General features: G+C 39.9%; 1 protein-coding gene across 1 annotated transcript in view; it reads right to left on the minus strand.

Moving 5' to 3' along the window:
- The window catches only part of BEND7 (BEN domain containing 7), a 45,769-nt gene that overhangs the window by 13,626 nt on the left and 17,628 nt on the right, over positions 1-14,515 (minus strand). The window contains exons 4-7 of the mRNA XM_005489277.4: positions 12,853-12,975; positions 10,119-10,384; positions 4,924-5,149; positions 9-128 (exon numbers count right to left, since the gene is read on the minus strand). Of these exons, the coding sequence (XP_005489334.2) occupies positions 9-128; positions 4,924-5,149; positions 10,119-10,384; positions 12,853-12,975 (735 nt within the window). The remainder of the gene's footprint in view (positions 1-8; positions 129-4,923; positions 5,150-10,118; positions 10,385-12,852; positions 12,976-14,515) is intronic.

Below are 14,515 nucleotides of genomic sequence, written 5' to 3' on the forward strand. Positions count from 1 at the left end.
ATACATACCTGAGCCTCTTTTTAATCGTCTTCTTGCAAGTTTAATTTGATCCTGAAGAATCTGGACCCAGTCCCTAGGACCAGGAAGTTTATCCACATGGTTAGCAGTGCAGTATTTTTCTGTAAAGACTGAAATAAAAAGATACCATATTTTTGAAATATGTCACCAAAAATGGAGAAAAGGAGATGGGAGAGGATGTTAATAAAAATATATGCAATTATTCAATTATCAAACAGAATTTTAATGGAGGATTTATTCTCACAAATGTAGGATTGTGAGACTAAAGCCCAACTCAGTGTTTCACAAATTCACCATTCAGAAGTGACTTGGCTGCATGAATATCACAGGAATGGCATCATTACTATCTATAAAAGTCTGTCCCAGAGAAATGTTCTACACCTGATGTCTTCATGAAATTCACACAAAATGATCACAGAAAAATAACAGTGTACTTAGAACTGAGTTTCAGATGTGGCAGGCACTTGTTAATGCTGGCTGCCATATGGTACAGATAGAGAACTGAAGATGTGGTCATTTGGTGGCCTCTTGGTCAGGCTCCTAAGGCTGCAGGCAAAGTCATGAAAGAGTAAAGTTCCACCACTGTGGAAATCTCCACAGTTTTTATACTGCCTAACCAGATGGAATAGAATTTATATAAAGCCACTAAAAAAAAAAAAAAAAAGGCACTATTACTGAGAAAAAAAAATACCCTACAGGTCCAATTTTGTGTTTTGTAAAAAAAGTACAGAGAGAGTCAACATTATCTTTAAATCTATATTTACAATAAACCTAACAGTGTTATACCAAAAATACAGAATTCTAAATGGAGTGAAACTGATGCAATTGATTTTCATCATGCAACTGAGAGGTATGCAAAAAATAAATAAGTGCAGAAATAGAAAAAGTATTCTTGCTGTTAGTATTGCTATTGTAAACTTGGTCAGAGGTCTCAGAGCGCAGTGCCCAATTATGACTGGCAAGCAAAGAGAGAAAGCTGGTCCCAGCTCAAGGGATTTGTAATCCTTGAGAATAAGTATCACACAAATGGGATTGGAAAATGTGCAACAAAAAAAAGACAATTTCAGTATTTTTATACACACACTTTTGAAGCAGCACTACCTGCTAAGTATAAGAGAACCAAAACTCCTGCCATGCTAACAGCTTCACAAAACCATGGCAAGGCAGGCATCAGCAACACTTTGCTGTGCACTCTGATCTACAAGGACATCAGACCAACTCTGAGGGCTGCCCACAGAAGTCAACACATCCCCAGGCATTCACAGTGTTTGATTTGCAACAAACATCATCTTTGTGAAGGTAGAAATAATCTTTCCCTTCTGAATCCTTATGGTATCTGACACAATGGGCACCTGATCAATGACTTGTGACTCCTACTTACTTAAAACAGGCAAGTGCTCAATGTGTGCTTAGAGAAATAACAACAGGGACAAAAAGGAATGCGAATGCAGCAGCAAGGAAGCAGGAGAACTGGGACCTGCCCAAGAATTGGGACCTGCATTTCTAGTCCACCCAAGCTGTATGGTATTAACAGACCCTCTCCCATGGAAACATAGACTGGTTTGAATTTAAAGGGGACTTTAAAGACCATCTAGTCCAACCCCAGTGCCATAAGCAGGGACATCTTGCACTTCCTCAGATTGCTCAATGCCCTGTCCAAGCTGATCTTAAACTCTTTCAGGGCTGGAGCACCCACAGCTTCTCTGGGCAAACAGCTCCTACAGACTCATCATTATCATAAAAAAAAAAGTTTCCTAATGTCCAATTAAATGCACCCTTTTTCAGTTTAAAGCCACTGCCTCTTTGTCCTGTCACTACAGGCTCTGGTAAAATATCCATCCTCATCTTACTTACAAGCCCCTTTTATATTATTATTGTTATATATTTATATTATATTAAAAGGCCACAATAAAGTCTGCTAGATCTTTCTCTTCTTCAGGCTGAACCACCTCAGATCTCTCAGCCTGTCTCCATAGCAGAGGTGCTCCAGCCCTCTGACCACCCTGCTGTCTCCTCTGGAACTGCTCCAACAGGTCCCTGTCCCTCCTGTGCTGGGCCCCCGAGCTGGTGCAGCTCTGCAGGTGGGGTCTCACCCCAGTGGAGCAGAGGCACAAAATCATGGCCACAGTTCCTGTGAATTTTTTGTCTACCAGTACCCCCAAGTCCTTCTCTGCAGGGCTGTTCTCAATCCCTTCATCCACCAGTCTATCCTGATACTGGGATTGCCCTGACACAGATGCAGGACCTTGCACTTGGTCTTTTTAAACACCAGGATGTCACATGGCCCATTCCTCCAGCCTGCCAAGGTCTGGATGGCATCCCTTCCCTCCTGTCAGCCAAGCACACCACTCAGCCTGGTGTCCTCTGCAAACTTGCTGAGGGTGCCCTACAAACCAGTGCCTTTGTCATGGATGAAAATATTACATTGTACTGGTCCCACTATGGATCCCTAAGGGACACATCACACTTATATCTGAACACAGCTCATTGATTTCTGCAGGGAAGGATTTCACTGGCTGAATTTCTAGTCAACAAATCAAAGGAAAAAGAAGTGCTTCTGACTAGTTTTATTTTTTCATCTTTTTTCCCCATAGTTCTGAGTAGAAGACTCACAAGAGAAGCTGATTGCCCAGGAGAAACACTGCAACTGATACAGTGCCACTGAATACCCAAAGTCAAAAGAGAGAATTGCTCCCTGGCTAATCATTCTGTTGCAGAAGCATTAAATTACTTTTAAGGACAGCAGTGAAAATGTTTTCAGACAGGAAGAGTGATTTTCAAGCAAACAGTCCCTCCTTTAAATTCTCTGCCCATTTTTGTCATTAATGTAGCTTTTTGTATCTCTGTCATGGAAAGGCACTGAAAGTGCCACTAAAGGATATCTGGGCACGTGGTAGAAGAATGTCCTAATGATAATAATGCAAACAACATGATGTTGTTCTTGTAGAGATTTCATACTGGCCCAGTTATTTCTTGGAATAAATGAAACCACAGTGTGTGCCAGCCCTGCTCCTTGGAGGGAAGAAGGGTGCTATTGGAGCCAGAGTGAGTGAGGACCCACAGGACATCAGACCTTGGCATCTTTACCCCATCACAGCTTTTAGGGACAGGCTTCCCTATCAGGGATCAGGCAGCAGCATTTGGGCAATACTGTAAGTGCCCATAGAGATAACTGTTATGGCAGTGGTACCCAGTAGTACCATCACAGATTAAATTTTTCTGTTGGAACTACAAGTCCCTTCTTTCTTCTCTTAAACTCAAGGGAAGAGGTTAAGCCAAGCCTCAGAATTTGCTCCACTAGTACAATCTTAGCTAATGAGAAACATCACTCTCTACAGTGTGTACCAGCTGCTGCTTTAGTAGTCCTGTTGCATTTACTGTAAAACATTTATCAAGTGCTGTTCAAATTAGAGTGAGGTTTTTTTTGAAGTAATTTTGAACTCCTCTTTCTTTCATTTAACTTATTTATTAAAGCTTTTAAGAAACAATGAGACAGAGAGAATTCAGACAGATTTTTGCAGATTACTGAGCTCAAGAAAAGAAGGTACAAAACAGTGTTTGTGATTTAAACCTAAATACAAGCATAACTAAGAAAATCTGTCAGCTGCTCTCTAAGATATATTAGGACAATGACAGGCAGAGCACACACTTTGCTGCAGAACTGCACACTTGAGAGGGTCCTCTGAAGGCCTCCATGCCCAGCCTGCTGCTCAAAGCATGGCCAATGCTCTGGCCTGTGCCCAGTCACATTTTGAGTATTTCCAGGGGTGGAGGTCCTGCAGCCCCTCTAAGCCCCTACTGCACTGCTCCACCCTTATGCTGAAAATGTTTCTCCTTATCAAATTGCAATTTTCCACGTGTTCAGTGCCTCTTGTGCCTCTGAGAAGGGTCTGACTCCACTTGTCCACACCATCCCATTAGGTAGCTGTGAACAGCAGTAAGGTTTCCTCTGAATCATCCTCTCTGCAGTTCTCTCAGCCTGCCCTCATTTGATACTGAAGCAGGGAACTGGTGAAGTCCTAAGTCTTTGTGGTCCCTCCACTGGCCTCAAGCCAGTTTGTCAATGCCTTTCTTTCATTGGGAGAGGGGCCCAAAAGTTGGCAGAAGATTTTCCTGCCTCCTTTTGCTGCCAATGGACTCAGAGAAGCTCTTCTTATTGCCCTGTGTCTCCTAAGTTAGCAATCTGTACCTGAGAACAAGTCATAGCCTCTAAAATAAGCTCCACTCTTAGAGCTATTTTTGGCCTGTCTTTTGGTAATGTGGGTATTGTCCCTACAATATCAGATTTCAAAATAGAATCTAGTTCAGAAACTCTGGCCTAATAATATCAGCTCTTTATATGCTGTCATCACAGAGTTTGAAGGAACATGTGCTCTTCTGGAAGCTAGATAGCAGTGACTGCTAGGAAAAATCAACCAGCAAAAGGTGCTCACACCAAGAAATCTGCTCCCCCAACAGGAGACCACTGCACTTATGAGCATCAAACTAATCTCATGCCAGTATTATCTTCCTCCATCTCTCTCCAATCCAGTCACCAACTACTGAAAAATTTACAGAGCAGACACAGTCAAATAAAGTGCAAGACTCAGAACCTTGACTGAAGTGTATCAGTTACACTGTCATTATGTTTTCAAGATTTCTTTGCATCTCTGATATCTGGGGGGAAAAAATAATTATCTTACATGAACACTGAGTTTCCAACCTTAGAGCCTGACTTCAGAAACCAGGATCACTGGCTTAAAATTAACACAAACTGTCCCTGTAGAAGCTATTTTTAACAAGTGAATGAAAGGGAATAAAAATAAGACTGCATATTTTAATAGACCTCACACACGTCAGAAATTCTAATCCCCTTAGCTGAGAATATGTTCTAATTACACATAGGAAAGAAAGCAGAAAACATACCTTTTATTGCACCCACAATATTTTGGTCTAGTCCTTTCCGGTTGTCATTGAGCCCTCTTTTCCTTTTGCCATTTGGTAAAGAATTAGCCAAAGTCTTGTCATCAAAAAATGCACAGACCAGCTTCCTAAAGAGCAGACTTCCTGAGCGAGTGTAGTTTGATAGTATAGAGTCCAGCTGTGATTTTGGCATGAAGACATCAAAGCCTTCTGCAAGTTGCACTTCTGGCTACCAAAAGAATACAAATGTTTTAATTAAACGAGCATTCAAAGACATTATTTTACTTCAATCATGCATCTGGTGAGACTTTACAATCACTTCATCAAACCATCAATCTTTTCTCAGCTATTCAGGGCCACAGCAGCCTAATTCATTGAAATCAAACCCCATCAGTGAATAAGCACCTTAAAAGGCAAATCAAACAATCACACTCCTTGTCTAATGTCTGTGAAAGTTAACAACTACTGACATCATTTCTAGGATACAGCTCACAAAAGGACAGGAGATACCTTTCAATGTTGGGTAATAACAGCAAAGCACAGGATCATCACAGAGCACTGCTCCAAAGTGGTGCTTTTTGAACATTTATCCAACCATTTAATGGACTTGTTTCCCTGCCAAATGCTGTGAACAAGTGTGCTGTGGGGCAGCCAGGCACTTCCAAGAAGCACAAATGCAGGGATTCTGGCCCAATCCATGTGGCTTCCCAAGAGGGCTTCCAGCAAAGATATGGCCCACATGAGTATCAGCACAGGATGAGTTTGAGGCTGCCCCTGGAGCCAGCACTTGCTGAGCATCCATTTGTCCCTCCTTTTCACAGTCCCAAAATGCATGTTTAGAAGAGGTTGATGTTAGACAGACAGTTTATTTCAGTACAAAAATCCTCAACAGTGAACACTTAAATCACAGGGATTTAAGTGAATGCCAAGGTGAAATGGAGGGGAAGAAGAGAAAAGAAAATCATGCTGTATTTCACAAGAGTCTTCTCTCAAGTACACTGAGGGTCAAAATAGACAAAGGCCTTTGAGGAAGTCCCCTTACCAAGAGTCTTTTTGCTGCCCCTGCCTGTACATATCAGAAATTACATGAGGAGCATTTGCAAATTTTCTTCTGTGAGTACCATACAATGCTTATGGTAAGATTTCTTCACGGAAAAATTATATATCTAGAAAACACATTGGAAATAAACGAAAATTTTGAAAATACTGTTTAGAAGTTGGCAAGGAGGTAAAACAATAAGTGATCATGATGTGAGGAAATAAACCAATATTACAGCCTTGCCCTTTTTTTGTCTTACATGAAATATATTCAGCAATGATGATGCATTTTCAGAGAAGTTTACAGAGCAAGAGCAAATGCCATCTCTCATCATATCACCTATGAACATCTTGAGTCTAGACAGAAGAAAGGGCTGCAGTCTAAGAACAATTTGGCTGTGTAATTCTTTTCCCATGGATTTCTAAAAATCAGTAAGGAGAATGTTTCAGCAAGTAGAGTATTTCCAAAGCATGTACTGTCATGGGATATGGATGTGTACTGTGAGATAAAACTGAAGATTACCATGCTTTGGGAAGCCAGGATGAAGAATCTTAAAATATGGAGATAACAACAACAGCAACAAAAAATTATAAGCATGTAGTTCCTCAGCTTGTTCTGGATGAAAATTTGGATTTTTACCTCAAGAACTTTGAAAATGCTGGATCCAGCAAAACAGTCAGTTACTGACATTTGACAATATTCAAATGTAGGTGGGTTTTTAATATGTTACTTCTAAACTTCTGGTGATAGAAAAGATTTTCAAGAGAAAATAAATGTGGGCCAAGTTCACAACTTGGGAAAAATTCTACTTCATGTAAATCAAAACCCAGAATGCAGCTGACATGGTGATGAAGCATATTCTGTTTCTTGTGATAGCCATCTAAGATGACCTCAATGATTCAGACACTCAGGGCAGAGAAATTATAGAGCCACAGGAAAGTTTAGGTTGGAAAAAGCCTTAAAGATCATTAAGTTCAGCTATTAAGCCACCACTAATGCATGTGCCCAAGTGCCACATTTACATATCTTTCAAATACCTCCAGGGATGGTGACTGTCACCCTTCCCCAGGCAGCCTGTTCCAGTGCTTGACAACCATTTTGGGGAAGAAATTTTTCCCAATTTCCAAAATAAACCTTCTGTGGTGCAACTTGAGGCCTTTTCCTCTTGTCATATCACTTGTTAGTTGGGAGAAGAGACTGACACCCACCTGGCTACACCTTCCTGTCAGGGAGTTGCTGAGAGTGATAAGGTCCCTGTGAGTGTCCTTTTCTCCAGGATAAATATCCCATCTCCATTGCCCTTCCCTGGACATGCTCCAGACCCTCAGTGTCTCTGTTGTGAGGAGCCCAAAACTGACACCAGGATTTGAGGTGAGGCCTCACTAGTGCTGAGTATGGAGGGACAGTCACTGCCTTGGTCCTGCTGGCCACACTATGGCTGCTACCCTCACCAAAAGCCAGCTGTTCCTGTGGTACCTTTTCTGAAATCTCCTACTTAAAACCCAAAAAGCCAGAAGGATCATGAGGCCCTGCTATTATCTTTATTTGTACTGAAAAATTGAGTTCTCTTCTCTTCTCTTCTCTTCTCTTCTCTTCTCTTCTCTTCTCTTCTCTTCTCTTCTCTTCTCTTCTCTTCTCTTCTCTTCTCTTCTCTTCTCTTCTCTTCTCTTCTCTTCCTCTTCCTCTTCCTCTTCCTCTTCCTCTTCCTCTTCCTCTTCTCTTCATGGTTTCCCTCTTCCCTGGTTTTACCTTAGAACACCTGCATTACACTTTGGCCACTCTACAATAGAGCTATAAAATACATTTCAAACCTTACCATTCTACCAGCGTGAAGGAGTCAGTATTATTTTAGTTTTGATTGTTTTATTCTTACTACAGGGATTGATTTGTTTATAAGTGAACCAGTTTGGAGGCAAAACTATGATTTATTCTTGCTTTCCTTTAGTAGTTAGCTATTCTTCAATCAAAGACAATCAGTAACCATTTGAACTTCATGATCACTCTGAATGTAATTTCTCAAAGAAAAAGCACTTATTAACAGATAATGATCATGGAAAAAGGAACTGGAGGGTAAACTATTTGTGAACAACAAAATAAAGAAGACCTGAATGCTTAAGGCTTTTGCTGTGCTAAAGTGAGCAGGCAGTGAATTAGATTTAATCCTAGATATTTTAGTAGGTTGTAATATGTAGATTAAAAATGATTAGGTTATAAATGAAATATTACAACTGTAAAACAAACACAAGTTCAACTAAGAGTTGTAATCAGATCATTGCATTTAAAAAGCAGATTCTCTGATCCATGGTCCAGATTGAGGGTTTGTCTCACCAAGACATTTCCCACCCCTGTAAGTAGCACTATTTCATCTCAGCAGGTCTGGACTAATTGCACTGGTTTTGGCAGCCCTGATTTCATACCCATTAAACTTGGATTCTTCTTAAAGTTCAATAAATGTTGGCAAAATAGCAGTGGCAGCAGTGGTGATGTATGACACAGCACACACTACAGACAACCTGTGGAATATTCTCAAGGGAACATTCATTTAATGTGCTTTGTAAGATGTCTTTCAGGGTTTTTCAGGCACACAGACACGCTGGTTGTGACCACACCAGAGATACTCATAAAAAGGTAAAAAAAGATAATGCTGCCATTTGTTCTCAAAGAAGTGACTTAAACCTTCTCAAAATATTTAAGGTCACATTTTATTTTTGCATTAAATATATCTGTTTTCAGAACTCAAATGTTTTCTTTCTAAGGACAAAACAAAATCAATTTGTTTGTCTCAAGGTTCTGGCTCTGTAAATTTAGTCAAACAACTGTTGTGGCAAGCAAGGGCTCAAGCATGGAAGGACAGATGAAGACCTGATTTATGAGCCAAATGTTTTCTCTTTTCTTTCCTTAGGTCAAACTGGCAACTACAAAGAACCGTGTCCAGCGATGAAACACATTCATAAAGCCAAATTAAATTCCATTGCAAGCACAAAACTGTTTTCAAAACCGTGTTTCAAGCTGACAAGAGTGCCACAAGCAAAGAAAAATTATATGCACAAATTGCATGCTGGAGATAAATTACCAGTCCTCCCCAAACCTTTACCTCAAACATTATTAAGCTCAGTACTACAAAAGGAAACCCTCTGAAAAAAAGCATCAAACTAGTTACTCTGTATCACTACACTGACTCTGTGGCATGAGACTGCAACCTAATTAGTGGTGTGGCTTGCATCTCTGTAACTGAATTATCCTGACTGCTCTTTTTTATTATTAGTTCCCTCTTCCAGAAGGATTGAATATTATCTGCTGCATTGTTTTCATTTACGCTTATTGATACGGAATTTAATTATGTTTTTCTAGCTCATAGTACTTAGGAAATTGGAAAGAGCCTGCTCAAAATTAAAAATATATTAGAGAAATTAATGAGCAGTTTACTTGTCAGTGAACTGGTTTGGATGACATCAATTTGGTCATTAAACAAAGCCAATCATCCACCAATACATGGAATTTCTATCAGTGTGTACATGAATCAGGAAAACATGCTTACTGCAATTTTCTATGGGAAATGTGCACATTCTGAGAGTGGCAAATTTTGGCCATTTTAGTCACACTGACATCATCAACAGTGCTGAGGCCCTACTCCAGCACACACAGCAATCAAGACCAAATGACCCAATTCAGCAAAGACTGGATATGAATTTTTCTAGAGATGAAGAGTCTCCCAAAGTCAGCACGGCCAGAAAAGCAGGAAAGCACATAAATTCTCCTTGGCAGGATAAAGACCCATGTGTGGACTACATGGGCTCATCAGCAATGATGGGGCTGTGAATGCTTTACACACCTTGCACTTTTCATGGCTCCTCATCTCAACTGTGGCTCTTGGCATTGGGAGAGATGAAGAACAAGTTTCCACTGAAAGCTCAAAAAACAGGAGCCTTGAACTCAAGGGAAAACTTCATACTTGTGAAAGTTGTAAAAAAAGACCCAAAGCTCTGTAATGAGCACTCCCCACATGTAACCCTAACATCTCCATTCACTCCTACCCAAGATTTGCTTGTTCAGTCTAACAAAATGTGGGAAGATGCATCATTGTGACTCGAGTACTGATCTCCTAAATGAGTCAGTATTTCAAAATCTTACAATCCTGCATATTAAAATTTTAACTTACATCTGATGAAGCTGATTCAAGGATAATTCCAAACCCTGAAAGAGGGGTCTCTGGCTTCAGGGGGGGTTCAACTGCTGGCAGACTCGATTGCTCTGAGTTTGCTGGCAGCCTCTTCTCATTCTCTGGAGAGCTGGGTTTCTTATTTGTGGAAACTGTTTCAACAACTTTGAGGGGCAGTTTTCTCTTTTTATTTCTCTTTCTTGATATTGTTGACTTCTGTGCACAAATCAGAGGAACGGGAGGCTGCTGTCTGTTTTGAGTCCCAACTGAATGAAAGAAATTAGTGAATTAATTTTAGAGACAAAAGTCCACAAATATCCACACAGATGCACCATTAAAATACTGACTCACTGAACTTATTTTCTAGATAAGTGATGTGATTTTCAGGGCTTCTGGTGCATGGCAAACAAATAAGTTTTATCACCTTTGCATAATTTTCCAATCTGTCCAATGGGGATAATGACAGTGAGCTCTGTGGTGAGGCTTTTCAGGGCATACTGATGAACAGTATTTTAAGGAAATTAGGAATACAATTCTTTTTCCTAGTGACCACTGGATGGCTGGTGACATGAAGCACTTAAGTGATGATTAATTTGTGTGTCCTCTGAATGACTGAGAATTTCACTCTTTGAGGATCTCTTCCTGATAAAGTAAGATAATACAAGTGCTAATGCAATTACAGTTATTTTTATGACAGTGGTCTCTAAGTTAATTAGCTCAGCAAGAACATTTCAAGTACCATTATGTCAAGAATGAGTGAAAACACTATTCAATAGTTTAATTTCTGAGGGAAAAATAAGTAACCCAAAATTCCATCAGTTTGTTTCGCTCATACACAAAAGCTGACATGTATTACCTCTGAAATATAAGAAACCATATTTTACATTTATCAATATTTTGCATTTTCCAGTATTCACAATCATTTGTATAAATTAAGGCACCAATCCTGAACTTGTACCAATATGAACAAGCCCTCCAGAAGAACGCTATCAAGATACCATTATGTGTATGGATAAATCACTAAGATCAAGGTCAAAACAAAGAAAAAGCCACAACTGCTCTACATGCAAATCAAACACATTCAAGATATGAGCAAGCTACAAAAAGTCCTCATCTACAAAGCTTCAGGAAGAAAACAAACCTCAGACTATTGTTTATTAAAATATTTCTGGAATATTTCATTTCTGGCAAGGATTTACAAGACTGTGATGTGTAGTTTATAATATATAAGACAGTATATACTATAAGACAGTAGGGTGTCTGAATACTAAAATAAATTATTACACTTTCACTTACAGGTTTGAATTTTAGTTTTTTTTTCTTTTAGCAACAAAAATACCAAATGATTTTTTTCTCTGCAAAACCTTAATTTCAGAAAATATGAAGTATTCCAAGTGAATCAAAAGATTCATGAATTAACAAAGGTACTTACTCTGTAGATACATAATAAATAAGCAATGTTCTGCTACTGAGGAGTCAGCTCTTTTGGCATAGACCCCAGTTTTCTAACTCTCACTCACAAGCCATTTTTCAATCACCCATGTGATTTCAATGACATAAATTGGTGTGATTGCATTAAAAAATCCCATGTACCAGCAAAAATTGTAAAACTGGGCTTTGGTGTACTTCTTTGTAAGCTGATGACTTCTAGAAAAGCATTTTTATGTGTGCCAACCGATATTACAAAACCTGTCTGATCGTTCCCATCACTCACTCAAACATTATACACCGTGGAGACAAGGAGTTTAGTCAGCCCTCCACTCCACCCATCTTTCAGTTAATTACTCAACACTCCCTTTTCTTACAGAGCTCTTACCCAGCCTCTCCACAAGAGAAGGCTCCATGGCTCCAGTCCCCTTCATTCATGCTGGATGGGCAAGTCAGCTGACAAAATCTCCAACATCTCTACCTCCTCATTAGTATTAAAATTAATTTTTAGGTAGCACAGAGCCTGCAGCTTCCCATCAGCCTATGATGACTTAACTCTACCTACCACGTCCTCATTATCTTGCTGGCTCAACTACTCCTCTGGCTCTGCACTGTTCTGTTTCAGCTCCCAACCTAGGAGAAAACTGGACACAGTAATTTTCCCCAGTGAACAAATTATTGCTGGTATACACACTAAAAGCTGGGACTTCACAGCCAGAGGAAGGGTGGAGGCCACAACATGCAGCAGCTAGCTCAGCTGAGACTACCACAGAGCTAAAAGAGGTTTGAATGAACAACTATTTGATAACTTCCAGCTACCTTCAAATTTTATTTTTCTTACCCTAAGATTGGTGAAATGGTAAGCAGAACACAGGTGAGGTAGCATTTGGCACCCCTGAATCAATACACTGTGAAAACAAAGTGGGCATATTGACCTCTCCACTCAGCTCTCATGATGTATATGATCACATTAATTTTATTTTCAATTTAGCCTTAAAAGGCTAAAGAGAAAATCCCATATTTCAGGTAAGGATCTGAAAATTAGAACTTGCAATTCCAAGAAACCTGTGAAAATCTGACTTTGACTGGTATGTAGGAGAGCAGGAAGCAATCCAGGTTTTCCTGAGAGCCCACACAGACTTTAATCCCCTGGACCATTCCCTAACAGGAAGATAGATCACAGAATCACAGAACAGTTTGAGTTTGGAAGGGTTTCCAAAGACCCTTCCAACACCCCTGCATCAAGCTGGGCCATCCTCAACTCAATGCTTGCACAGGTTTGCACATGTGGGACTGGTCACTGTACCTGCTTGCAGCTGCATCAATTTTCTCATGGTCTTGAGCTCCTGAAGAATGGCCTGCAGGGTTGACTGGCAATTACACGTACAGCAGTTTGGTCCAACTGATGAATTCACCATTGGAATTTCTCCTGAAACAGAGTGGAATGAAATGGGTGAGATGTAAGCCACACAAAATCACCTAGACAACAACTGGCAGGTGTTTGAAGCTATGATCAATATATCAGATTGTAAAATCAGATCAAAAGCATGACAGGAAGTAATTTTCAACATGATTCCTTTTAAGAGGAAAGGATCACTGGTTTTTACTCAATTACTAATATGTGCAATTATACTGAGTTGGGATGCAATGTTACATGGGCTGGAGAAGACTGCTCAGAGTGTGAATATAATGCACTCCTCACAGCAGGGCTTTCTATTGTCAGGCTGCTTCATCTTGAATAACAAAAGCACCAAACCTCATTACAAATATACTTATTTTATCACACACACATAAAAAGCCCAGCTCCTGCAACAGTCTTACAAAGAATGAAGACAGTCTGTGCAATAAAGGTTTGTGCTGTACATAAAATGAGGGTCTAGGAATTTTTAAACTGCTTGAATCTTACAGGTGATTCTTTACCATGTGAAGAAGAGAGAATGAAAATAAAATACTCTACTTGGAGAAATAAACCCCAAACAACAGAACAGAAAAGAACCACATGAAAGGTTTCAAATCTGCTCTTCTATTTGCTAGGGTGGGATTGTTTTCTATGATGTTTTCCACCACTGTGACCTACAAGATGGCATTTCCAGAGTTTCCCTTTGAAAATTAATACAGTAGTTCAAGAGATTCCTTTTCTCTAGTAATTCTTATTAGTGTTTAACTGAACTCACATAGTTCTAGTTCTAGGCCCTCAGCAGTGCTTTTATTACTGCTTTACTTTCCAGAAATTTTACATTTTTTGTTCTGAATTAGAACAGGCTGTAACAGCTGAGGGATTTCAAACTTTGCAGGAGAGTTGTATCCTGCACTTTAGCTTTAGACAGCTGTATCCCTAGACAGCTATCCCTAGCTGCAAATAAAAATTTCAAAATTCAACAAAACACCTAACAGTATCTGATTGAAGCTGAGGCTAGATGGGATGCACTTCCTTTCCTTTCCAAATATCCTTACAATGATTTAAATTGGTGGCTATTTTACTGCCCAAGCCTGCAGGAGGAGGGATGAGCATTTCATGAAGATAGGTACAAATGCACCTAACAAAACAACCTCACTTGGTGTCACATGTGGACTTCAGCCAGAATATTTCCCTTTTTCTTCTGCAGCCTGACACTTACCAGGTGCCCTTTAATCATTACCTAGCTAAAGTGAACAGAAGCAATTCATTTAATCTCCACTTATAAATCTTCACATTTTTCATTATTACTTCTGCTTTCCTCTGAAGCCAAACCAGGTTATTAATACCTTTTCAGGTTTGGGTTGTGTTGTTTCATCAGAGACCCCTGATGTCAGACCCACACAGATCCCCTGACTTTAATCCTCATTTGAAATAACTGAAAATTTGGCCACCTCCAGGCACTTTTCTCTGCCTCCTTCCATACAGTTCCTCAGACCTGAAGCAACATCTCTCAGACTTGAGCAAACTCCTGGTCCCACTCCAAAGGTGAGCTGCTTGTAAAGCTAAACTA

This window comes from Zonotrichia albicollis, chromosome 4 (genome assembly GCF_047830755.1).
Source record: "Zonotrichia albicollis isolate bZonAlb1 chromosome 4, bZonAlb1.hap1, whole genome shotgun sequence".
Lineage (NCBI taxonomy): Eukaryota > Metazoa > Chordata > Aves > Passeriformes > Passerellidae > Zonotrichia > Zonotrichia albicollis.